At 40.1% G+C, this 25,703-nt stretch overlaps 1 protein-coding gene across 1 annotated transcript in view; it reads right to left on the bottom strand.

Annotated features, from left to right (window-relative positions):
- Positions 1 to 25,703, bottom strand: part of LOC126106866 (uncharacterized) — a 153,425-nt gene that overhangs the window by 80,260 nt on the left and 47,462 nt on the right. The window contains exons 2-5 of the mRNA XM_049913268.1: positions 22,422 to 22,815; positions 13,893 to 14,095; positions 6,808 to 7,063; positions 2,573 to 2,676 (exon numbers count right to left, since the gene is read on the bottom strand). Of these exons, the coding sequence (XP_049769225.1) occupies positions 2,573 to 2,676; positions 6,808 to 7,063; positions 13,893 to 14,095; positions 22,422 to 22,800 (942 nt within the window). The 5' untranslated portion in view covers positions 22,801 to 22,815. The remainder of the gene's footprint in view (positions 1 to 2,572; positions 2,677 to 6,807; positions 7,064 to 13,892; positions 14,096 to 22,421; positions 22,816 to 25,703) is intronic.

Below are 25,703 nucleotides of genomic sequence, written 5' to 3'. Positions count from 1 at the left end.
GCCACTGTCATTACTTCCCTTTCCTGTTCCAGTCGCATATGGTTCGCGGGAAGAACGACTGCCGGAAAGCCTCCGCGCGTACTCAAATGTCTCTAATTTTACATTCGTGATCTCCTCGGAAGGTATAAGCAGGGGGAAGCAATATATTTGATACCTCATCCAGAAACACACCCTCTCGAAACCTGGACAGCAAACTACACTGCGATACAGAGCGCCTCTCTTGTAGAGTCTGCCACTTGAGTTTGCTAAACATCTCCGTAATGCTATCACGCTTACCAAATAACCCTGTGACAGAAAACATCGCTCTTCTTTGGATCTTCTCTATCTCCTCTGTCAACCTGACCTAGTATGGATCCCACACTGATGAGCAATACTCAAGTACAGGTCGAACGAGTGTTTTGTAAGCCACCTCCATTGTTGATGGACTACATTTTCTAAGGACTCTCCCAATTAATCTCAACCTGGCACCCACCTTACCAACAATTAATTTTATATGATCATTCCACTTCAAATCGTTCCGTATGCATACTCCCAGATATTTTACAGAAGTAAATGCTACCAGTGTTTGTTCTGCTATCATATAATCATACAATAAAGGATCCTTCTTTCTATGTATTCGCAATACATTACATTTATCTATGTTAAGGGTCAGTTGCCACTCCCTGCACCAAGTGCCTATCCGCTGCAGATCTTCCTGCATTTCGCTGCAATTTTCTAATGCTGCAACTTCTTTGTATACTACAGCATCATCTGCGAAAAGCCGACACTATCTACTAGGTCATTTACATATATAGTGAAAAGCAATGGTCCCATAACACTTCCTGTGGCACGCCAGAGGTTACTTTAATGTCTGTAGATGTCTCTCCATTGAGAACAACATGCTGTGTTCTGTTTGCTAAAAACTCTTCAATCCAGCCACACAGCTGGTCTGATATTCTGTAGGCTCTTACTTTGTTTATCAGGCAACAGTGCAGAACTGTATCAAACGCTTTCTGGAAGTCAAGGAAAATGGCATCTACCTGGGAGCCTGTATCTAATATTTTCTGGGTCTCATGAACAAATAAAGCGAGTTGGGTCTCACACGATCGCTGTTTCCGGAATCCATGTTGATTCCTACAGAGAAGATTATGGGTTTCCAGAAACGACATGATACGCGAGCAAAAAACATGTTCTAAAATTCTACAATAGACCGATGTCAGAGATATAGGCCTATAGTTTTGCACATCTGCTCGATGACCCTTCTTGAAAACTGGGACTACCTGTGCTCTTTACCACTCATTTGGAACCTTCCGTTCCTCTAGAGACTTGTGGTACACGGCTGTTAGAAGGGGGGCAAGTTCTTTCGTGTACTCTGTGTAGAATCGAATTGGTATCCCGTCAGGTCCAGTGGACTTTCCTCTGTTGAGTGATTTCAGTTGCTTTTCTATTCCTTGTACACTTATTTCGATGTCAGCCATTTTTTCGTTCATGCGAGGATTTAGAGAAGGAACTGTGGAACAGCTTTGGAAAAAGGTGTTTAGTATTTCAGCTTTACGCGTGTCATCCTCTGTTTCAATGCCATCATCATCCCTGTGTTTCTGATGTCCTTTTTCATTCCATGTGGTTTGACGCAGCTCGTTGAGGTATCACTGTCTACAGTCGAAAGCTCGTGGAGGCCTGTGACAAATCTTTAGATTTGGTTGAAAATTATGTGGAAAAATAGCTAAGGTATAAAAATGTGTGAAATAAATTTTGTTTCATTGTCTTGAATAAAAATGTCTGAAGAAACAAATGTTCTTTACTCTGTTGTTGGAGAACAACTGATGGAGACATGCATTGCTCCCAAGAAACACACTAGTGTTGGAGGGTAGGGGCGGATGTTCACTCGGGCTTCTGTGCTACTAATCGAAGGCATCACGACAGCTGTGGCTAAATGAACACTACTGCGGACAACATGCTCAACATCCTCCCCGATGGCGATGGAATCTTCCAGCAGGATAACTGTCTGTGCCATAAGGCCAGGATTGAGCTAAAGTGGTTTGAGCAGCATGACAGTGAACTTGTGTTATTGACTAGGGCCACTACAGTCACCTGACATTAACACAATAGCACAGAACTGGGACAGTAACAAGTGCCAGCTCCGTGCTCACAAATGGGTGGCCCATAATTTAAGGAAACTGCTCGACCTGTGCGTGGAAATCTGGTCCCACATACCTCTGGAAATCTGCCAAGGACTTGTGGAATTCATGCCATGCAGAAATGCTCCTGTATTGTGTTCCAGTTTTTCAGCAAACAGACAAAATGTTTTGGCTTATCAGTGTGTAACTCATGAATAATGTCTTAAAAATAATGTTTTGTGACAAAAAAAATGATGTGCGATCAGTGATTTCACACTGTATACACTGACGCCCACTGCCAAGATGATGTTCTGCTTCAGTACAATGCAAGTACATACACATTTTGTGTTTTTTCAGTGCAGCCTGACACAATAATTATATAGGTAAGATTGCAGTTCATACAATGTTGCACCCATTTAAGGAATCTGCCACCAACTCAGTCTTTGCCTATGGCCAGCAGGCAGCACTGTTATTACCTGACTCCAGGTGTCCTCCAGACCCTTTGCCAGGTGCCCACACAGCTCGTGCCCCACTGCAAACACAGGGTTCATGTCCTCCTGCTCAAATTCTGATTCACCATCTGCAACACAATGCACGTTGTGGTAGCCAATGCCCTATGTGTATGTCTTATTGTAGATCTAATTCTAATTCCTACTGCATAATTGGAAAATGAGTAGTAGTTGTCAACTATGCCACAAACAAATTAGTGATTTAAGATATCCCAGCACAACATTACGTCAATGGCCAAAGCCAACAAGTCAAATCGAACATTCCTCTTGAGCCATAATTTTTATTATTTAATTGTGTATTTACATTCATATTTACATCTGTATCATATATTAACCATGGTTTAACACTATTTTAAGCAATTTATGACTTACAATCCTATAAAAACTGAAACTTTGTGCATACGTGCTCCCATTCTGTCATCTGAGTAACATTAAGTCCAAAAAGGTAGTGCTTTAGTCTTTAAATGCTAATTTTGTGTAAAATACTCAGAATGTTTTAATCAAATGAACTAGAATTTACTATAAAATGATGCAGTCAGATGTTGAAAAATACAAACATTTAGTATTTGTCAACGTTCAGGATGATTTTAAAGACAATATTTTGTACAAAACAATATAACTTTAACATTTCAGATGCTACAATTGAACAGATCTAAAGTACTTTATTTTTATCTTTGATATTTTATACATTAATGTTAATTGTTAAAATTAAACATTTTACAAAATTTAGTACAGGTTCCTAACAAAAATATATTTTTCAAATTTATTAATCACTTTTGCAGAATATTTTGTCATATTTAAAATGTTTTAAACCGATGTTTCTTCATTATAAATCATGATAAATTAAAATTGCAACAAGATGAAAGTATTCACCAATTTTTGTTTATCTGAATCAGTGCAAAATCTAGTACAGAAGTTTGTAAAATAGAAGTAGTTGTTTGAGAGCAAGGTGTTAGCTGTTATGGAAGTGGTTCAAAAGTTGAGAATACATGGAAAAATCATTGAATTTGGCTGTCAAAATTTATTTTAAAAGTAACCTGTTCCACATGATGTATGCAAAGTAATTAAAATCCAAGACTTTTTCCACAAAAATAAGGCTTAGTCACAATCAACAACTGCTGATAGCATTGATTCTTCAAGCTAAGTATTAAATACATATCATTTCCTGCTTTTAAATAACTTTAAAGGTATTAGAAGCAAATCAATTTATTGGAGTGAACTGCAATTGTAAATAAATTTTTGTCAGCACTGAGGGCAGGCATGTTACACACATCACTTCAACATTTACAGTCAGAAAGACACCCACTCAAAATGGCACATGCTTTGCTGCAGAATGAAAGATTCAATCTGGTAATCACCCAGTTTGTGGCTAAAGCCATCCTCATACAGGGAGTGAAAGAGGATGTGGATATGGAACTGGACAAGTTTTGTGACAGGATTTCATGCGGCAGAGCATTTTCAAATGTGAAAGGCAGAATCAGTGGAATGTGGACAGTGAGATGTAAAACAGATTTCTATGTCGTAAGCGGAGTGTAAGAGATGCCATATCGGATTACATCATTTGCAGTTATATTTGATGCATTTTATATTAAAATTTTTGTGCTATGTTGTTTCTAAACACCAGCACATTAAGTGCCTCTCTAGAACATATTTTTTTGTACATTTTTACACTAAAGTGACATATCAGTGGTTAGGGCTTTTTGTATGACATATGCTATGTAACTATGACATTTCAAACAATTGGAACATTGAAGATTTATTACTAATATATCATTTTTAAATGATTTGTTATAATCAAATGTCAGGTAATAATATACTGTATGTGTAAGCCTTAAGGATATTGTAAGATAAAAGACACTGACCCAAGTAACATCTGTCAACTGTGGTGTAGTAGATAGACAATTGGGCTATGAACTACGAGGGCTATCCACAAAGTACATTACGATTTGGAATTAAAAATAAATAAAGTATTGGAAATTTTTTAAATTATATACAGATGAAAGCCACACTTAAATACTACTTCTCTACATAGTTGCCATTTAAATTAAGGCACTTATCGTAGCGATGGACGAGGTTGGAAATTCCTTCATCGTAAAATTCGGCCGCCTGCGCCTTCAACCATGTGGTTACCTCTCTTGAAGCTGTGCGTTGTCATCAAAACGCTGCATAGCCAACCACTTCTTCATTGCTGGGAATAAGTGGAAGTCGCTCGGTGCCAGGTCGGGACTGTACGGCGGATGAGGAAACAACTCCCACTTAAAAGATTCGAGAACTTCACGAGTGGCATTTGCCGTGTGAGCCCGGGCGTTGTCGTGAATCAGCAAGATCTTTGAGCCCAACTTTCCCCTGCACTTGTTTTGTATTGCTCTTATGAGGTTGTGCAGAGTTTGGCAATACCTTTGAGAGTTTACTGTAGTGCCTCTTTCCAGGAAATCCACAAAAATCACACCTTTTCTGTCCCAAAAGAAGAGGTAACCACGTGGTTGAAGGTGCAGGCGGCCAAATTTTACGATGAAGGAATTTCTAAGCTCGTCCATCGCTATGATAAGTGCCTTAATTTAAATGGCAACTATGTAGAAAAGTAGTATTTAAGTGTGGCTTTCATCTGTATATAATAGAAAAAAATTTCCAATACTTTATTTATTTTTATTTCCAAAACGTAATGTACTTTGTGGATAGCCCTCGTATAAAGAGTCACGGGTTTGAGTCATGCTTTCTGTAATCTTTTTTATTCGTCTTTATATTTTCTAGAAGACTCTTGGGCTTTCTTGCTTAACACAAGAATGTTCTGGAATTTTCACTGTCGCATATTAATAAGAGCACTTTACATTCAGAAATGTGTTTGTTTGATTTAGTTAACATACCAGAAAGATAAACCAATGAATTACAAGGTTATTGTCTATGTCGCCAGATGATTCCCTTACAATTTAGCATTAAGTATATTGCAGACAGTAAAACATGACTAACATACAGAGTGGGAAAAAATTGTGAGTTTCAATAGAACTGACATAATTATTTTATGCATGTCTGTTTATATGTGTTTCGTGTGCTCCACATACTGCTGACAACTGCCACTGAAGAGCATTGTGATCACAGCTCACAATGAGGATCACATTCTGCATGAGGACTGCTTGAGCCATTTCTCTGTAACAACCTTTCTTCCAGGAGCATTACTCCTAAAAGGCATGCACGAGAGCTTCTGTGAGGTTTGGAAAGTAGGAGAGAAGTAACAGCATAATGAGGGCAGGAAATGCCGGAAACACAAGGTCCTGAGTTTGAGTAACTGTCAGATACACAGGGGTTGTGCTCCGTATATTCTTAAATTATCAAAACTGATACAAAAATCTGCAATATAATGTATAAACAAACTAACACAAGTTCTCAATATAAACTCTGACTGGTCTTTCGTTCTATGCCAGCCTTAGTAAAACGTGAGTCACAGCACACATTATGGGATTCCATCTATACTTAATTTTTGGATATCATTTTTTATTCTACAAGAATCACAATGGTTTTGTGACACTTAGTAGGAATCAAGTCACAGTATCTCGTATGAGCCACTATTCATTTAGTTTACAACAGTATGTATGAAAGTTATGAACTTACAGCAAACTAAATCTGTCTGTACTAATAATAAATGGAACAGCAATTCCAGTTGTAAACACTAAAATAAGAAATAAAATAAGAATGGCAACAACTGTACAACTATTAAATATGGTGTTCTAAATATTAAGTAAAAGAACAGTATTATCATGAAGGGCCCATTGGCTGGAAACTAAAATATCACGAAAATGTAGCTGAGGTAATCTGAGAAGTGCTTGACAAGTCAACTATTTGCATCTCTTTGTGCCCTGAACCTTAGCAGGTCCCTGCGAGGTACTTTGTTGGTGAGGAAAAAGGTTCTCTTCAGGCATAGCAATGTTGTTAACCCCCCCCCCCCCCCCCCCAATATCACTGTTTGAAAGATGCCGTAATACAAAATGATCTGCTTTTCTGACCTCTCCACATCTGTCTGAGCACCTTTTGCTTATTTTATGCAGATACAGGGGGATGTGGTCATTATCCCATTACGAAAAGGCTCACACCTCTACTCTGTTTTATATACAGCAGTTTCTTTCTATCAAAGATATCTGGGAACAGTTTGTAAAAACCATGCCCAGTGGCCTCGCTGTTCTAGTCAGCTCTATAGTTACTTAACTTACCCCAGATACAAGAGGACATTATTGCTGCACATGCCGCAAACCCCGCTTCCCTGACGTAGCGGTCACGGTGAGCCAGCACAGATATCACCACCAGCAGCAGTTCCCGATCTACGTGTGGCTGCAGGGCTGTGCCGCAGCCGTCCGCCATGCTACGGAGACAGCGCAACGTCGTCTCTAGGCGGCTCGCTACTGTCACAGCGCCACTTCCACCGCGTTCCCCGTCCAGTGGACGTAATCCCACCAACTCACTCCCACGCTGAATCACAAATTCACACTATACTATTAGTTCACTGTGACCTGAAAACTGGGGAACAGCAGCAATATCATAACTGTTAACTGAGCTCTACACAATTATAACAATTTATGATGCATCACACATGGTGGAATAAAAGTTCCTTAACTTAGTGAACTTCAGATAAAAATGTTAATCAGAATTGTGTTTGCTTCTGTGAGATTATGAAGCTAGCCACAACTGAAGTATATAAAAAAGAAGGAAACTGTATTTTACAAATTACTTTGGCAGTACAGCCAGTTGTCAACAATAACAATAAACTACATCTGCTTGAAGTAATTTCAAAGTCCTCAGTTTCAAAGTTGGGCGTTTTAGTAGCCTGATATCAGAATATGTAAAAAAATAATATTATTAGATGCTTCCTTTAATAGCTTCACTAACTTTTCACAAAACCAAGACAATTTTAACATCCCTGTACCAACATGATCTTTTACAAGTTGCACTCACGTGCACCCAACATGCACTACTTTGGCGGTGCAGTTGCCGAATTACTTTTACATTCTCAAAAATTATTAGTAATGCAAGCTACTGTTTACAACAGAATTTTAACCAAATCATAATTATTATGTTACTAGAACACACCATAGCATACTTAATTAAATATAAATGGAGATTCTCTAGTTATATTTACAAAATATAAATGATTTCAACTTCAGTTTCATAAGATGTGTGTTCCTAAAATTCAGAAATTATCAAATTTTAATTAAACGTATAATTACTTTTCCAATTATGTAATGAAAATTTGTGACACCTGTTTACATTGAATAGAGTTATGTAATGTCCTAACTTATCTTTGAAATTACAAAGACACCAGAAATATGACACTGTTAGTATGACAAACAAACATTCATTGTATAGAATTAAGTGATAATATTATTCTTGCATATAATATAATGAATCAACAGTTACAGTGGGTAAAAAACAAAATTTTCAATAATAAGTATTTACATGCATAATTCATGATGTATCAGCTTCTTTACTAAAAATTAGTATCTGATACTTCAGTTGGTTCACCTCAAACTGTTATATTACAGAGTCAGCTTTCTGTCTGTATGTAGTCTGTGTAACTACAAAAGATCAACAGCAATTTCATTAATTAATTAATGAATTAATTAATTCATTCATTGATTCATTGCGTTCTATACACCTCATAGGGTATGCTGCAGGGAAAGACAGTAATATACAAGATGTACAAGAACCAAGAGAATCACTGGTGTCTTTGCTAACTTCACCAAAAGTAAGAAGAATTACAGGACCTGTTGAATGGAATAAACAGTCTAATGAGTACAGAATATGGAATTAGAGTAAACTGAAGAAAGTTAAAAGTAACAAAAGTAAATATCAGAAATAAGAACAGTGAGAAACTTAAAATCAGAATTGGTGATGACAAAGTACACAAAGTTAAGGAATTCTGCAACTTAACAGCAAAATAACCTATGAAGGAGGACACAAGAAACAGACTAGCACTGGCAAAAAGGGTGTTCCTGGCCACGAGAAGTCTACTAATATCAAACACAGGCTTTATTTTAAGGAAGAAACTTCTGAGAATGTATGTTCAAAGCACAGCATTGTATTGTAGTGAAACATGGAATGTGGGAAAACCAGAACAGAGAGAACTGGAGCATTTGAGACGTGTTGCTACACATGAGTGTTGAAAATTAGGTGGACTGAGAAGGTAAAGAATTAGGAGGTTCTGCAAAGAATTGGCGAGGAAAGGAACATACAGAAAATACTGACAAAATTTAGGTACAGGATGATAGGATATTTCTGAAGACATCAGAGAATAACTTCCATGGTACTAGAGGGAGCTATAAACTGTAGGGGAACACAGAGATCAGAATACATCCATTAAATAACTGAGGATGTAAGTTGCAATATCTACTCTGAGGCAAGAAGGTTGTTACAGGAAAGAAATCTGTGATGTGCCTAATCAAACCAGTCATAAGACTGATGAAAGAAAGAAAGAAAGAAAGAAAGAAAGAAAGAAAGACCCCATCAAGAGAAAGAAACTTCAGGGATGTGGATCCAGTCAAGACATGCATTAATAAAATATGAAAAAAAATCATAGAAATATAATCGGCATGGTGTAAACAATAACTGTTTATCACATACCATGATGGTATAGGAGGACTCCTTGAAACTACTGGAGAATCATTTCAATGAAGACACAGTGGAATTATTCTGCCATGCAATCACAACCATTTATTTCCAGTCTGGGGGGCAAGTTTTATCGACAGGTAGATGGAGTCACTATGAGATCCCCACTGGTACAATGCATCGCCAGTGTACATCGAATACTTTGAGGATATCACTTTGAAAACCACGCATCTTAATTCCAAGGTCTTCTATCGGTACGCGGACAATACTTTTGCGGTCTGGCCGCACGGCAAGGACACACTAATAGAATTTCACAACCATCTGAACAGCATACACGAGACATGAGAGGTGCCTACCCTTCCCCAATATTCTAGTGAAGAAGAAAATGGATGGCACACTGGGACACTCCGTCTACCGTAAGAAAACACACACAGGCCTGTACCTCAGACCTGATAGCTGCCATCACACAGCAAAACGGAAATCCACGCTCACTAACATTGTCCACAGAGCTCGTGACGTACACGACAAGGATAGTTATCTATTGGGATTCAGCACCTGAAGAAAACTTTCTAGAAAAATGGCTACACCAAAATGCAGATAGACACAGTCAAGATGAGCAAGAAGAAGGAGGAGCTTCAGGAAGAGGAGAAAACAAGGGTCTGGCACTCCTCCCATATGCAGGGCCGCCCACGGCAAAGATTGCCGGGATACTGGAGAAAAACAAGATAAAAATCCATCTTCTGTCCTCCAATGAAAATCAGGAATATTCTGGGCTCAATGAAGGACAACTTGGGTGTAAGAGCATCGGGTGTCTGCAGCATTTCCTGTGAATGCAAAAACTGATATATCGGACAGACACAGTGTTGCATCACACGACGCATCTCTGAACACGTAAGAAGTGTTCGCCTCGGACAAAAGGAAAATCCCGCGGTAGTGGAGCACAGCCTCTGTGAAGAACACACATTTCAATTTGAGCAAACCAAGGTTCTGGGTAGAGCGAAAGGTTTCTGTGACTCTTTTACTAAAGAGACAGTGGAGATACGAGTCAGTGATAATCTGGTCAACCGGGACAGTGGCTTCCAACTCGGCTCCATGTCAAACACAACATTAGCAAGAATGCGGCGAGAGTGCACCGACGGAGGCAGGTCGGGGGCATCAGATGGAATAAACGGGCCGCACCAAGATGAGGCGCAGGGACCTGGCACCAGAGTCTCCTCCCCACCACGTGATGCCGCGCCAATTCCACTCACGTCCGATTGGCCCGACAGCGCAAAGGATGCAGAGAAGCCCGTGGTCCGGCGGCTATAAAGACCAGAACGAAACATGAACCAGACACTTTGCCTGAAGATGGCAAGTAAGAAACTCGCTGAAACACTGCTGGAGAATGACGCATTGACTCGGCTGTCAACCCGAGAAGATTGTATCAGAGTTGATGGAAAATTTAACTTTTTCTTACACATCTACCTACAGCACTTTGAAGCTTGTATTCCCCTAAAAGAAATAAGGGCGAAAATTGAGAAAGAACAACACACACTAACAATAAAAACAAAAACTATTTGGAACATTAGTAAACAATAAACAAATAAAACCACTCGTCAGTTCTTCCCTCCCGGGAAACAGTTCTGGCAGAGATGGCGAGAGTTTTCAGATCAGTGGCCACCAAATCAATTCAGAGGTGGAACAACACCATGCAAGTATTATATAGATGTATTTGGAACTCAATGGGAATCCCTAGAGGAAAGATGATGTTATTTTTGAGGAACATTATTGGGACAATATACATACAGAACTGGCATTTGAAACTTCAACAAGTAATAAACAACTAAATACACATGAACTCAAACAATGGAAAATCTAGTCCTTGTCCTTCACCCACTTATGCCCTTCCCACCTACACCTCCAAACTACACAGCCTTCTATTCCACCGATGTACCTTCAGTCACTTTCCTTTCCTTTACTTAATTTCACTCCTTCCCCAGACATTTACCCTTTGTCGATGATAAAAATCAGTTTCAACTGAACTATGATATGATATGATGAAAACGAAAATTCTGATGTGGGCTACAACTGGGCAGTGAAACGAATTCATCGGTGGTAAGTGAATATCTGAGCCGAGGCAGAACTTGAACCCAGTTTAGTGTATTCATGTCTTGGTTTCCCTATATGATTTTTACTTTCTGAGCTTCCCTCCAATGCTAAACTGATGATCCCTTGATGCCTCAGAATGTGTCCTACCAACCGATCCCTTCTTCTAGTCAACCTTCAGAAAAGACTTCCTGACACTTAAATCTATACTCGATGTTAACTGATTTCTCTTCTTCAGAAATGTTTTCCTTGCCATCGTCAGTCTACATTTTATATCCTCTCTACTTCAACCATCATCAGTTATTTTGCTCCCCAAATAGCAAAACTCTTCTACTACTTTAAGTGTCTAATTTCCTAATCTAATTCCCTCAGCATCACCCAACTTAATTCGACTACATTCCATTATCCTCGTTTTGCTTTTGTTGATGTTCATCTTATATCCTCCTTTCAAGATACTGTCCATTCTGTTCAACTGCTCTTCAGAGGTCCTTTGCTGTCTCTGACAGTATTACAATGTCATCGACAAACCTCAAAGTTTTTATTTCTTCTCCATGGATTTTCATTCCTACTCCAAATTTTTCTTTTGTTTCCTTTCCTGTTTGATCAATATACAGATTGACTAACATCAGAGATAAGCTACAACCCTGTCTCACTTCCCTCTCAATCCCCGCTTCCCTTTCATGCCCCTCGACTCTTATAACTGCCATCTGGTTTCTGTACAAATTGTAAATAGCCTTTTGCTCCCTGTAGTTGACCCCTGTCACCTTCAGAATTCGAAAGAGAGTATTCCAGTCAACATTGTCAAAAGCTTTCTCCAAGTCTACAAATGCTAGAAACGTAGGTTTGCCTTTCCTTAACCTATCTTCTAAGGTAAGTCGTAGAGTCTGTATTGCCTCATGTGTTCCAGTATTTCTATGGTATCCAAACAGATCTTCCTTGAAGTCTGTTTCTACCAGTTTTTCCATTCATCTGTAAAGAATTCATGTTAGTATTTTTCTGCTGTGAACATTCTAGACACAGAAAATCCATATGTGATTTCTTCAGAAACAGGCTAAGGTGCATGCCATAAGCTGGCTATTGACAGTACTGTAATTGTTTGTGAATGTCAAAACTATAAACTTCACACAAGTTCAGACTTGGTAGAACATGTTGTATCCAGAAAATGACAATATATTGAATTTTTCATTTAATGAGGATCTCTCATTCATAAATATGCTGGGGCAGTTGTGCCCCCAGAAGAGTTTCAGCCTGTTCAAGTTTTACATCACATTTGTTTTCAATTTTATAACAAATTTAAAAGTAAAAATGAGGATGTACAAAGTTTTGTATTTAAATGATACAACTGGAAAAAATTAAAAAAATGATCTAATGCAAATAGTTGTTCAGTTACAAATTAACAAGCAAAACACACAGGACTTAACAGTTCAACATCCCAAAAGTTAAGTACATTAATAAAAATTTATTAGTTTTTATGTTACAATTGAATTAAATTATGTCTTGGTGATGTTAATTGGCTTGCTGTCCCAATAAAGTCACTTAAAATATACAACTTAATTTTTGCAAATGTCGAATAATGATTATTATTAGTTGGAACTACCAGATGGCAACATTACAGGCTCTCAATGCTAGGTTATTACTGTATTCAAGACTTGATTCCCTCCAGTTTTTGCTTCCCCCTTTCTCCCCACTTCTCTCCATAACTAAATTGACTATTTATTGATGCGTCAGGATGTGTCCTATCAACTGATCTCTTCTGTTAGTCGATTTGTGCCATAAATTCATTTTTTCCCTGATCTGGTTCTGTACCTTCTCATTACTTACTCAAGCTAACCATGTAACATTTGGCATGCTTCTGTAGCACCTCATTTCAAAAGCATCTCTTCTCTTCTCTTGTGAACTGCTTATGTCCACGATTCACATGGACAATACACACTCCAGACAAAATACCTTCTGAAAAGATTTTCCAATGCTTATATTCATATTAGATCTTAACAAATTTTCCTTTTTCAGAAAAACTTTTTGTGCTTCTGCCAATCTGTATTTAATATTCTCAATAGTCTGGCCATTGTCAGTTATTTTGCTGCCTAAATAGCTAGTCATTTACTACTTTTAGTGTCTTATTTCCTAATCTACATCATTTAATATTCCTGGTTTAATTCACTACATTCCATTTCTGTCATTTTAATTTTGTTGACATTCATATTGGAACCTTTTTTCAAGACACTAATTCCATTCAACTGCTCTGACAAGTCTTTTGCTGTCTCTGACAGAATTACAATGTAATCTGCAAACCTCAAATTTATTTCTTTTCCATAAACTTCAATTTCCTCTCCAAATTTCTCCTTGATTTCCTTTACCACTCACTCAATGTACAAATTGAATAATATTGGGGTTAGGCTACAACCCTGTCTCACTCCTTTCTCAACGAACATCTCACTTAAATGTCCATTAACTCTTACAGCCATTCCGTCATTCCTATTTTAATCTGTCAGAAAGTTTCAAAACAGTACACACCCAACAGCAGAGTTAAAGATTAATTCTGAAAAGTCCACACAGCTGGTCTCTGTCGGCAAGTCAGAGTGTCTCACAGGGCAGTATTACGTGTGCTTACCCTGCGTGACAGTGGACCCATCTTATCTGGAACATCGAGCAGCATTGAGGACGACGGAGGTGGCGGCGGGGGTGGTGCCTCCTCCTCGTCGGCAGGTACCGGGGACTGTTCGATGCTGGACCTAATCATGTCCAGCAGCACCTCACGGCTTTCCAGGAACGTCTGTACCCCTGTCTGCCTACAAAGTGCTCCCAAAACTTCACCTGAAAAGTATGCAGCAAGACAGTGCTTTATATTGTCATCATTTGAACTTCTTCAAGCAAGATTAAAAAAATGCATTTCAAACATTCCAAAGATCATGAATAATTATATAAGATCAATAAGTAATGCAACACTTTATTTTCTCTGTCAATTTCAGCTGAAAAACTGTGGAATTTGTTGTGGTACATTGTGGAATATCCCCACTTTAGGCCCTACAGTTTCATGAAGTTCCAATATGTGGCAGTGCTATACGTAGCCTTCAAAATGGTGTCTGTAACAGAGGTGCATTCCAAGCAGAGAGCTCTCATCGAGTTTCTTTTGGCAGAAAGCCAGAGCATCACAGATGTTCATAGGCGGCTTCAAATGTCTATGGACACCTGGCAGTGAACAAAAGCATGGTGAGTTATTGGGCAAAAAGTGCCTCACTGTCACTACAAGATAATACAAACCTGTTAGATATCTCACATGCCGACCAGTTGCACAGAACAGTGATTCCTGCAATGCTGAAACGTGTGGATTCTCCCATTCGAGGTGATCAATATATCACCATCAAACACCTCACTGAACAACTCTAAGTCTCTGTTGATAACACTGACACACTTGTCTGCCAGTTGGGAAATTCAAAGGTGTGTGGCTGCATGGTTCATTGCTGCCTAACAGAAGACCATAAAGAGCAACGGAGGAGTATCTGTGTGGAATTGCTTGCATGTTATGAGGCTGCTTGTGACAGCTTTTTGTTAAACATTACCAGGCAATGAAACCGGAAACAAAACAGTAATCCACAGAGTGGCACCACACCACCTCTAATTTGAAGAAAAAGTTCAAAGCTACACCATCAGCTGGTAAAATCACGGCAATCGTCTTCTGGGACTATGGAGGGCTTATTCTATTTGATGTCCTCCCTCATGGTGCAACAATCAACTCTGAGGTGTATTGTGCTACCCACAGGAAACTGAAGAAGACTTCATTGGGTTTGTTGCCACAAAAATGCAAATAAACTACTTCTTCTCTATCAGAATGCAAGGCCTCAAGCAAGTCTGCATACCTGAGAGAAAATGCAAAACTTCACTGGACTGTTCTTTCTCATCCACCCTACAGCTCAGAACTGGCACTTTCCAACTTCCGTCTCTTTGGTCCAATGTAGGGTGCACACCACAGGAAGCAGTAAACGGATAATAGGGAGGGTATTGATGCAACAAGATGTTGCCTCCAGCATCGACCAGTAGAGTAGTACCGTACGAGCGTACAGGCCTAGCCAGTAAAGTGGCACAAGCTGTCGCATTGAATGGAGATTATGTTGAAAAATAGGTTTTTAGAGCCAAATGACTGGACAACAATATGGTGTATTATCCTGAATAAAACTAACCTGTTTTCAGAAAAAAAAAGTTTTGCACTACTTATTGAATGTGCCTCGTATGCTATGTTGTACACAGTCACATCTGCAAGTCTCAATGTGTTCTACAAACTAAATTCTGACCATTTGCTATTAATCTGTGCCACCACCATCAGACTGTGTACTTTATGCTATTCTCTATTTCTCTCTTCCTCTTCTTTTCACCAATTCTCTCTAACTTCACCCTCCCACTTCTCTGGCATCACCTCCAACATTAAGCGTACCTTAAGAAATAAGTAATAAAATGATATTCTCTACTTTAAGCTGGCATCACCTCCAACATTAAGTGTACCTTAAGAAATTAGTAATAAAACGATATTCTCTTAATTTATTTATATTTTTTATAAGCTATGTATTTTCAAATTGTTTACAAAATAACTTTATCCCCTTCAAAATATTCCCCACCAAAACTAATACAGTGCTTCCACTGTTTGAAACATTTTTTGAAGTCATCTTTAGAAATGATTGACAGTAACTCTCTCATTTTTTTCTCAACTTCCTCAATGTTGTCAAATCAGTGCCATTTTGCACCCATTTTCATGTGTGGAAATAAGAAAAAGTCACACAGAGTCAGATCAGGTGAGTAAGGTGTGTGGGGCAGTGGAAACCATGCCATTTTTAGCCAAAAACTATCTAACAGAGATGGCTGTATGTGCAGGTGCAGAGTAACAAACTTGGCAGCAACCCTTTTCATTGCCAAATCATCTGTTAAAATTTGTTAAACTGAGTTCCAAGATAATCCGCTAATCTCTGACAGTTGATCAAATGACTGTTGTCTGTGAGCACAAGCTCTCGAATTTTTTAAAATATTTTCATTGATTAAGGCAGTCGATGAACGTCCAGAACGAGGTTCACCATCAATTGCCGTGTCGCCATTTTTAAATCGAGCAAATCACTCGTGCACTCGATTTTTCCCATAGCATCATCTTGGTAAGGTTTTTTCAATATTAAAACAGTTTCAGAAGCATTTTTACTGAGTAGAAAACAACATTTCACAGCTGCACATTGTTCACTTCAACTTGCCATCATAAGAAATGAAACAAGAACAAAGCAGTGCTAGCAAAAACAGTCACTGCAGATGAACATCACAAGCCAGGTTGACTACACAGGCAGCACTGTACTGGCAACGAGTTGTGCTATGCATGCCTAGCACCAGAAATGCGTACTACAAAAGCTCTGCCCACGGTAATCTTATTCCGTTTTTTTGTGTACTCCTCTGTCAGGCTGCACAACTATTATCCCCACCCCTTTCTTTATCTTCTCTCACTCTTCCATACCTCTTTCCCATTTCTCCTCTTCCCCACTCCTGATCCAACCCCTTCCTATTCCCACTGCCTTTCCTAGCCTCCCCTTTCCTCTCCCTCTTCCCACACTTCTCTTCCTCCGCCTCCCTTTCCCCCTCCTGCAATTCACTTACCGCACTTCCCCTTACCTCTCTTTCCCATTTCCCTTAACTCCCTCTCCTCATTCTCTTCAACACTCCACTTTCTTCATTCATCCCACTGCTATGTTTTCATTGTGCTCTTTCCTTGTCCTCTCTCTCCCACTCCCCTTCCTCTTCTCTCTGATCATCCCATCTCTTCTCCACCTTTCTCTCCATCCCCTACTGTCTTCCATCAGTCACCTGTCATTCCCTCTTTGACACCCTTTCTCCCCCCCCCCCCCCCCCTCTCTCTCTCTCTCTCTCTCTCTCTCTCTCTCTCTCTCTCTCACACACACACACACACACACACACACACACACACAGAGACGTACATGTACACACAAAATACTCTTCCTCTCATTTTTCTAAATGCCACACACACTTATAAATCGTTAGTGAGCCCCAAGGAGAGTTTAATACCAAGTGTAAACAAACAAATGGAGAAAAAGGAATTAGGGTGAGAATTTCACATCTTGTCAACATCGAGGTCCCGGCAAAGAGAGTACTAGCTCAGTTGCAGAGGGATGAGATAAGTAAATGGATTCTGGCATTGTGGCAGCAAACAGTGAAAAGGCAGACTTTACAGAGACTGCATGCTCCCTGCACTGCAGAACTCTCTTATTTGAATACTTCTGATTTACAAAAAATTAGGCAATTGGACCTCTACCATAAATACTTTGTTAATGCACTTACCTTAGCATTGTTTCTGGTCCATTGTTTTCTACAAATACAGCCAGTGGCACAGTGGAATAAAATGGAAACTTCATTTCAATCCCACCTATCTACTATGAGGGGAGGAGGTGGGAGGGAGGGCATGAGGGGGTGTACCTTTGAGCTACCTTTATTATACTTTGTCAAAAACTGTCATGGAGAGAATGTGACTGTGTAAAACTACAAGTTAAAAAAGTAAAAAAACCGCAGCCAGCCACTATTCGTAAAACTATTTATTACAAGCAAACAGTGGCGTTCCTGGTTTTGAATTGGCAGGTTCATCCTCACATGGTTGTTTGTATTTATTATTTCACTTACTCATGCTGGCACACACTAAATTAAATAAATGTGAACAGTCATCTGAAGATGAACCTTTTGGTTTGAAACCAGTAAAACACTATTTGCCATTACGCTGTCCTCCCTGAAGAAGGAATGTGTTTCAATCGTTAGGAGTGCTGTGTTCTATTTTAGGTGTTTCTACGTGTGTGTGTGTGTGTGTGTGTGTGTGTGTGTGTGTGTGTGTGTGTGTGTGTGTGTTTGTGTGTTTGTGTGTTTGTTTTAAACAATGTCTTTTAATGCCATGTTATTTTCAGCAGTTCCTTTCATGACCATGGTCTTGTTATGAGAACTAACAGTCTATTCTAATGTACTCTCCTCTCTGTAAGTTTAGTTCCTCTTCCACTATTTTCTTCAGCAGGCAAAGTTTTTCTGTGATCACTGTATGATGCAATGCCACTGAATGGAGTAGCTTTATATACTGAGGTAGGTATTTTCTCTCAGAAGAATGTCTGATTATGGAAAGAGTTCATCAGGGCTGCATACTCTCTCCATTACTTTTCAAACATTTATTCTGAAAAGATTTTCCAAGAGCTCCTGATATAAAATATAAGAGAGTAGTGGTTAATGAAGCTGTCATCTGCACCATCAGATATGCTGATCAATGTCTTATTTGCAACCCTAGAGTGGAAGATCTGCAAGAACTACTAAATACTGTTACTGTAGAGAGCAATACCATGGGATTACTTTTAAACGTCAAGAAGACATATCAGGTCACTCTTGCACTCAGTAATGATAAGATCATACGGGTTCCATTGCATAAGTATTTGAGGTGTCAAATCAATTACAACAGGGATTTGGCTCAAGAAATTCATAGCAGAACTAAAGAGGCTAGAAGTTCTTTCAACAAAATGAAGGAAATTCTGGCTAACCATGGCATCAGTATTACACTCTGCACTTAGTCACTTTGATGCTGTGTATTCATTATCCCACTCTGTGCAGTTGAGTCTTGGACACTTACCACACTATTGGGTAAGGAATTGAAGCTATCTGAAATGTAGATGTATCAAAGGATATTAAGGATACCTTGCATGTATAAAGTCATAAATGTGGCAGTTCTGTTGTGCATGAACAAAGATTTAGAAATTTTCAGTACCATCCAGAGAAGAAAACTAGACTACTTGGGTCATATAATCAGAATAAAAAATGCCACTTGTTGCAACCACATTGCTGGGGGAGGAGGGAGGGGGGGGGGCTGGTGTGCAACACCTTTAATCACAGTGTTCAGTGGTATGAGGGGTACGCGTATACTAGGGGGTTGTAGTGTTAGTGATTCATTTGCCATGATCATAGGAGATAAGATGGCACACAAGAAGGCTGTCTGTGCACCCTGTGTTTTGAGTCTGCAGGTAATAATAAAGAAGGAGTTGCCAAGTTTTTGTTCCCACAGATCCGGTCGTTTGTGCAGCACAGTACCACGAAGTTGATGATGCACTACCCCAAGACAGTGGAAGAAAATTAACAACATAACCTTGATAACATTGTGGGTCTTTTAAGGTAACACGTACCAGATTAACAAAATGAACAGACTGATGCCATCTTTGTTTCGTATTATTTGATATAGTATCAAAACTATATTTGTGATATGTTTTTATGGCTGAATCACTTGACACATCTGGATCATTGCTGTTACAACATTATATTTCATTCAAGACTAATTTTTTCAACTGTAATTTTTTTCATCATATGTAAACACAATATTTTGTACTAAAAGTCCATCACACTATCCTCTCATTTCTAAAGAAATAAAAAAAAGCTACAGTAATAAATAGCCTCTAATTATACTAATTAGCTCTGGTTCATGAAAACCACCTTAGGAGTTCCTTGAGCAGAATGAGCACGGTTAAACCTACAAAAAGGTCTTCATGCCAACATTACTGTAGCAAAGTACCTGATCTTACCAAGCATATAGCACACTCTTTTTCCAGCTTGTTGATTCATGTGCTAAAATAATAGCAATTAAACAGCACTATGAATTTTCAAGTAAGTGTATGACATTTGGAAAGATGACATTATTAGTGGTTTATTGAAACAGGAATCCATATTTCAGATCCGATCTGGGAGAGTACAGAGTTTTTATAACCTGCAGTGCTCCCCTTCTGGCCATGAGGATGTTGGATATGTCCACTGTGATGACATCATCTCGGTTCCAGTGTCACACACATGAACTCACGTCTCATCACCTGTGATCACAGTATTCAGGAACTTGGTGTTACTACTTGCATTCTCCAATATGTCTTGTGCGATTTCCTGATGATGTTGCTTCTGATCCACTGACAGCAGTTTCAGTACAAATTCTGCAGACACTATCTTCATACACACATTGTTGGTCAAAATTGAATATATAGGTCCTATGTTCACCTCTGTCCCATTCCAAGTTCTCATGTACTGTGATGTAATGGTCTTCCACTATTGAAGTCTGCAGTTGCTCAATGATATTGTCATTCCGGCTTGTTGACGGTCTACCGGAACATTGTTCTCAGTCCACCAATACGCAGTCAGTCCACCAATACGCAGTCATCTTCGTAACAGTTTTACCAGTCGTTTATTGATGATTTGCTCACAGTATCATTCGCAAAATCCTGTTGAATTTAGCAAATGGTTTCCACTTGGATACTGGAAACTAGATACTGTCAAGCTTTTGATGCAATATTGCTCCTCAATTTTTTCCATCATTTTACAACTTACTGGAATTCAACAAGCACTCACTACATGTCATCATTCATAGGCCAACGAATGACTGAAGCTTTCTGCTGTTGGGAAAAAATGCACGAATGTCTCCCACCAAACGTCCACCGAAGAATGTCTCCCACATTTCATCGGCTTATGTAGAAAAGTAGAAGCTTTTACACTTTTTAAAAACACCTAATACATTACGATAGCTCCATCCATACCTCTGTCCACATTAAACCCACCAAGTACCAACAGTACCTTTGTTTTGACAGCTGTCATCCCTTCCACACAAAAAAAATCCCTCCCGTACAGCATGGCCACCTGTGGATGGCATATTTGCAGTGACAAGAACTCCTTTGCCCAGTATGATGAGGGTCTCAGCACGGCTTTCAGAGAGATGCTATCCCCCAGACTCATTCCGATAACAGATCTCCCGTGCCATTTCTCCACACACCTCCAATCCTCCCACCACCCCCCCTAGAACCAGCTACAAAGGAGTGCCCCATCATCACCCAATACCACAACAGCTGAACAAACTACTTCATCAGGGCTTTGATCACCTATCATCATGTTCTGAAATGAAGGACTTCCTACCCAAAATCCTTCCCACCCCTCCTAAAATGGTGTTCTGTTGCCCAACCAACCTCCACAACACCCTATTCCATCCCTATGCCATTCCCAATCACAGTCCATTTGCACAGGATTACATCTCTCTGGAATACACAGATGAAAGACCTGCCTAATCCAACCACCCAGCACTTCCTATTCCAGTCCTGTCACCGGCTTATCTTATGCAGAGGCCAGGCTACTTGTGAAAACAGATGAGTTGCATACCAGCTCTGATGCAACCACTGCACAGTTTTTTATGTTGGTATGACTACCAGCCAGCTGTCCACTGGGATGAACGGCCACTGCCAAACTGGCCAGGAGCAACGTAAAGCACCCTGTGGCACAACATGCACCTAAACATAACGCGCTTCATTTTAATGACTGCTTCACAATCTAGGCCATCTAGAATCTCATTTTCTTTCCAGCTTTTCTTACTTATGCAGACGAGAGTTATCCTTACAACATGTTCTCCACTCCAGAAATTATCTCTGCCTCACCTACAGTCCTCAAACCCTCCACCCAACTGTTTCCACCCTCTTTGTCCTTTTCATGTCCCCACCCTTACTGTGTGCCACCCTCTGCCATTGCATTTGCCCAACTTTCCCCTACACTGCTCCTCTTCTTTCCCACTTCTCCTTCCGCCCTGTGCCTCCCTGCCCCACCACCTCCTGATGCTGCGCCTCATGACTGTACTGTCATGCCTCCATCTGGTCCCTGCACACACTGCCAGACAGTGCTCTTCTCTCCCCTCACCCTTACCCTGCTATCCCATCCCCTTCCCTGCCTTCTGCAGATCACTGCTTTCGTTCACTTGAAAATCACATTTTCTATACAGTTAGTAGGAATCTGTATTTTTTCCTTATATTCTCATTATTGAAAAAGACATTTTAACCTACAAAAAAAATGGCTCTGAGCACTATGGGACTTAAAATCTGTGGTCACCAGTCCCCTAGAACTTAGAACTACTTAAATATAACTAACCTAATAACACCACACACATCCTACCTGAGGCAGGATTCGAACCTGCGACCATAGCGGTCACGTGGTTCCAGACTGAAGTGCCTACAACTGCAAGGCCACACCGGCCGGCTTTTAACCTACATTTTGTGTCAGTTCTGCCTCAGAGATTTGAACTGTGGGTTGTGCCCAGTATAAAACTTACATGACAAGTGTTCACACTCACCAGCTGCCACCCGCACCCTAGTTTCCGGGTCATCGAGTGTCCGGAGTGCCACATCCCGGGCCGCCTCTGCCAGCTCGGCCTCACACCGATTCTCATTTGGGTGAAGATGGGGGACGAGAACCTTGGCACCGACCAGGGCGCCCAGTCGAGCCTCGCACGGGGAGGCGACCGAGGTGGGGATGAGTGAGCCCGCGCTGGCCAGCAGCTGTGGGCCGAGGCGGAGGTGCACGCCCCCACCCCCACCGTCCCCGGGTCCGGAGTTGAGCAGGCGCTGCAGCTCGACAGCGCCTCGGTCGCGTTCCATCTTGCCCGGACCGAGAAGCAGCGACATGATGCGCCGCTCCTCGTCTTCGTCCGCACCACTCTCTGCAGATGCCATTGTCGCTCCGATTGGCTGAGCACAAGGAAATGCAAAATTTTATTAGTATCCTGGAAAGGAGTACAGTGAGGATAAGATTTTATATGTGCTAGAAACCACAACAGTTACCTGAAAGTGAGACCATTACAATTTGATCACAGATAGGGAAACATCAGTTATAATGTGTCACATTCGGAGAGTATCACAATCCTGACATTAAGTTAAAGCTGCCACTGACCTGCAGGTTAGTTTGAACAGCACAGTGCTCTACTAGACACAGTCCTGTTTGAGGTGACATGCTGCTGCCTTCCTCCAATCTTTGAACTGACTTACCCAGAGGGGACCTACAGTATAATACGGACTCTCAACCAGAATGAAACTTGCTGTTTCTCTCATTAACAAACATTGCCAGGGGGTGAAAGATGTGATAAATGACAGATAAAAATCCTAGGACTGACTATGAACTGAACCCCGGACTTTTGGATGTGCAGTCTGGCACTTTAAAACTGAATCATCAAAACAATTAGCATTTAATAAATAAGTAGTTTTTTACAACAGAAGAAAAGGGGTGTGGATGGGGGAGAAGGGAGGGGAGGGGAGGAGGGAAAAACCATAGGGTATTGCTGGGTAGCCCTATGGGTAGGTTCAGTAAAGTAATCAGAAAGGCTCTTCTTGCTACACACACAGTGGCTCCTTTCCTATGATGTATGAGAGTTGTGTTCTAATAGTATGTGTTAACTAAGGTGAATGTACTGGATGTGTGGTGTCACGTTTGTGTTATATGATGGTGAGAGAATGGAGAGGGACAAACTCCCAGGCAGCAAGCAGCCTATTCTTCTCTAATAGCAGCAAGATGATTGCCGAGCCTGGTGAGCCATCCAATGCATGATTCACTGACGGCAGTGCTGTTCGCAGTCACTCTTTGGCAACTGCATCTACAAAAGTATGTTTTACTCACTTTTTTTTCCACTGAAAGATTTTATCATTAGTAGACTGAATGTTGTTAAATAGTGGCCCCTACTAATGCGCATCATCTACATGGGCAACACTGTTCAGTCATACAGCTAACAGCAGGCCAGTGCACTGGGTATCTCTCTTAACATTTTCAGAGCTGAATTTTTTCTGGAGGAAAGAAAATTTTTATTTATAAGGTAATCTCTTAGGTGATTTTTTAATCATTTTACATACAAGATTTATCCAAAAACATGTACTCGTCTTCAAAACATACTCTGTACACTTGGCTTCACTTTGTGGGTTAAAATAACTAATTATGAAATATCCTCTATTGTGATGAACAGTAAAATGATCATTTGATAAGTACCACACAAAACAACAATAACAATATTCAATTATAATGAGGAATATAGCGACCAACCACCACCATGTATGTTGGTCATGAGCTGTTGCACACCGCTACATTGACTTGCTGATGTTTTCACAGTGGTTCCTAACAGTTGGCAACACTTGTGGATAATGAACATTCACAAATGTGTACCTCATTTTTCCATCAGGAAAAAGTACATCTGTTGCAATTAAGACACAGTCGAAGTTAACATATGCAGTTGTAGCCAGAGGGTCTGAAAGGGTTAAAAGTTGTTCAGCAGATTTTTTCTGGTGTTTTGTCAGATATATGCAGTGTAGTTTTCCAGTGTGTAGATCAATATTATAAGTGTGAAAAACATTTTAGCTGGCTGTCTCTTTAATGAAAAGCATAGTAAAGAAAAACCAGTAGATACTGTTGTGCTATGCGTGTGGAATATGAAACATGAGACCATTCTGTGAAAATGTCTGTGTTAGAACTGTAGCAATGTGGCTTATTTTTGGTCATTTTTTTATTTTTAACAATGTCTGAAAAAACAGATACTGCTGGTGATTTTGCAGCTGTACTAAATTTATGAAATTTATTCACAACTGTGGAATCTTTCTGACAGCTGCTTTAGGTATTAAGATATTACTGACTGATGAGACATGAAAATTTGTGCTGGACGTAAGTCGAACCCCAATTTTCTGCTTTTCGTGAGTGGGTGCCTTAATCACTTTGGCTATCTGAGCACGCTTTCAGGAATGACCCAAACTTCCATATGTCATACTTTCTATGACCCCATCGCTAGCAACTTTATCTGGATTCCCACCACATGGTTTCAAGGAGACACACATATTCAACATTTGTATTACTATCACCATTCTTGCCCCCTCAAGGCTTGTAATACTTAGTTTTAATGTCTAAAGAAACCCAGACATTGGTGATGATCTTGTAGGTGTACTAAATTTATAAAATTTATTTGCAAATGCAGTATCTTTTTTATATTAGCTGTATTAGATATTAAGATGTTACTTACTGGTGACCCAAAAATTTGTGCTGAAGCAGGATTCGAATCCCTATTTCTTGCTTGACATGAGTGGCTGCCTTAACCACTTCAGCTGTCCCAGCATACTTCCAGGACTAACCATAACTTGCACATGTCACACTGTTTATGATCTTATTGCTCAAAGGCTAAATGACAATCGTAATACTAATGTCCGCCCCACCCCCCATGAACCATGGACCTTGCCGTTGGTGGGGAGGCTTGCGTGCCTCAGCGATACAGATAGCCGTACTGTAGGTGCAACCAAAACAGAGGGGTATCTGTTGAGAGGCCAGACAAATGTGTGGTGCTTAAGAGGGGCTGCAGCCTTTTCAGTAGTTGCAGGGGCAACAGTCTGGATGATTGACTGATCTGGCCTTGTAATACTAACCAAAATGGCTTTGCCGTGCTGGTACTGCGAACGGCTGAAAGCAAGGGGAAACTTCAGCCGTAATTTTTCCCGAGGGCATGCAGCTTTGCTGTATGATTAAATGATGATGGTGTCCTCTTGGGTAAAATATTCCTGAGATAAAATAGTCCCCCATTCGGATCTCCGGGTGGGGACTACTCAAGAGGACG

Source organism: Schistocerca cancellata, chromosome 10 (assembly GCF_023864275.1).
Source record: "Schistocerca cancellata isolate TAMUIC-IGC-003103 chromosome 10, iqSchCanc2.1, whole genome shotgun sequence".
Classification (NCBI taxonomy): Eukaryota; Metazoa; Arthropoda; class Insecta; order Orthoptera; family Acrididae; genus Schistocerca; species Schistocerca cancellata.
Note: the sequence above shows the minus strand (reverse complement) of the source record. Positions and strands in the feature narration are given on the sequence as shown.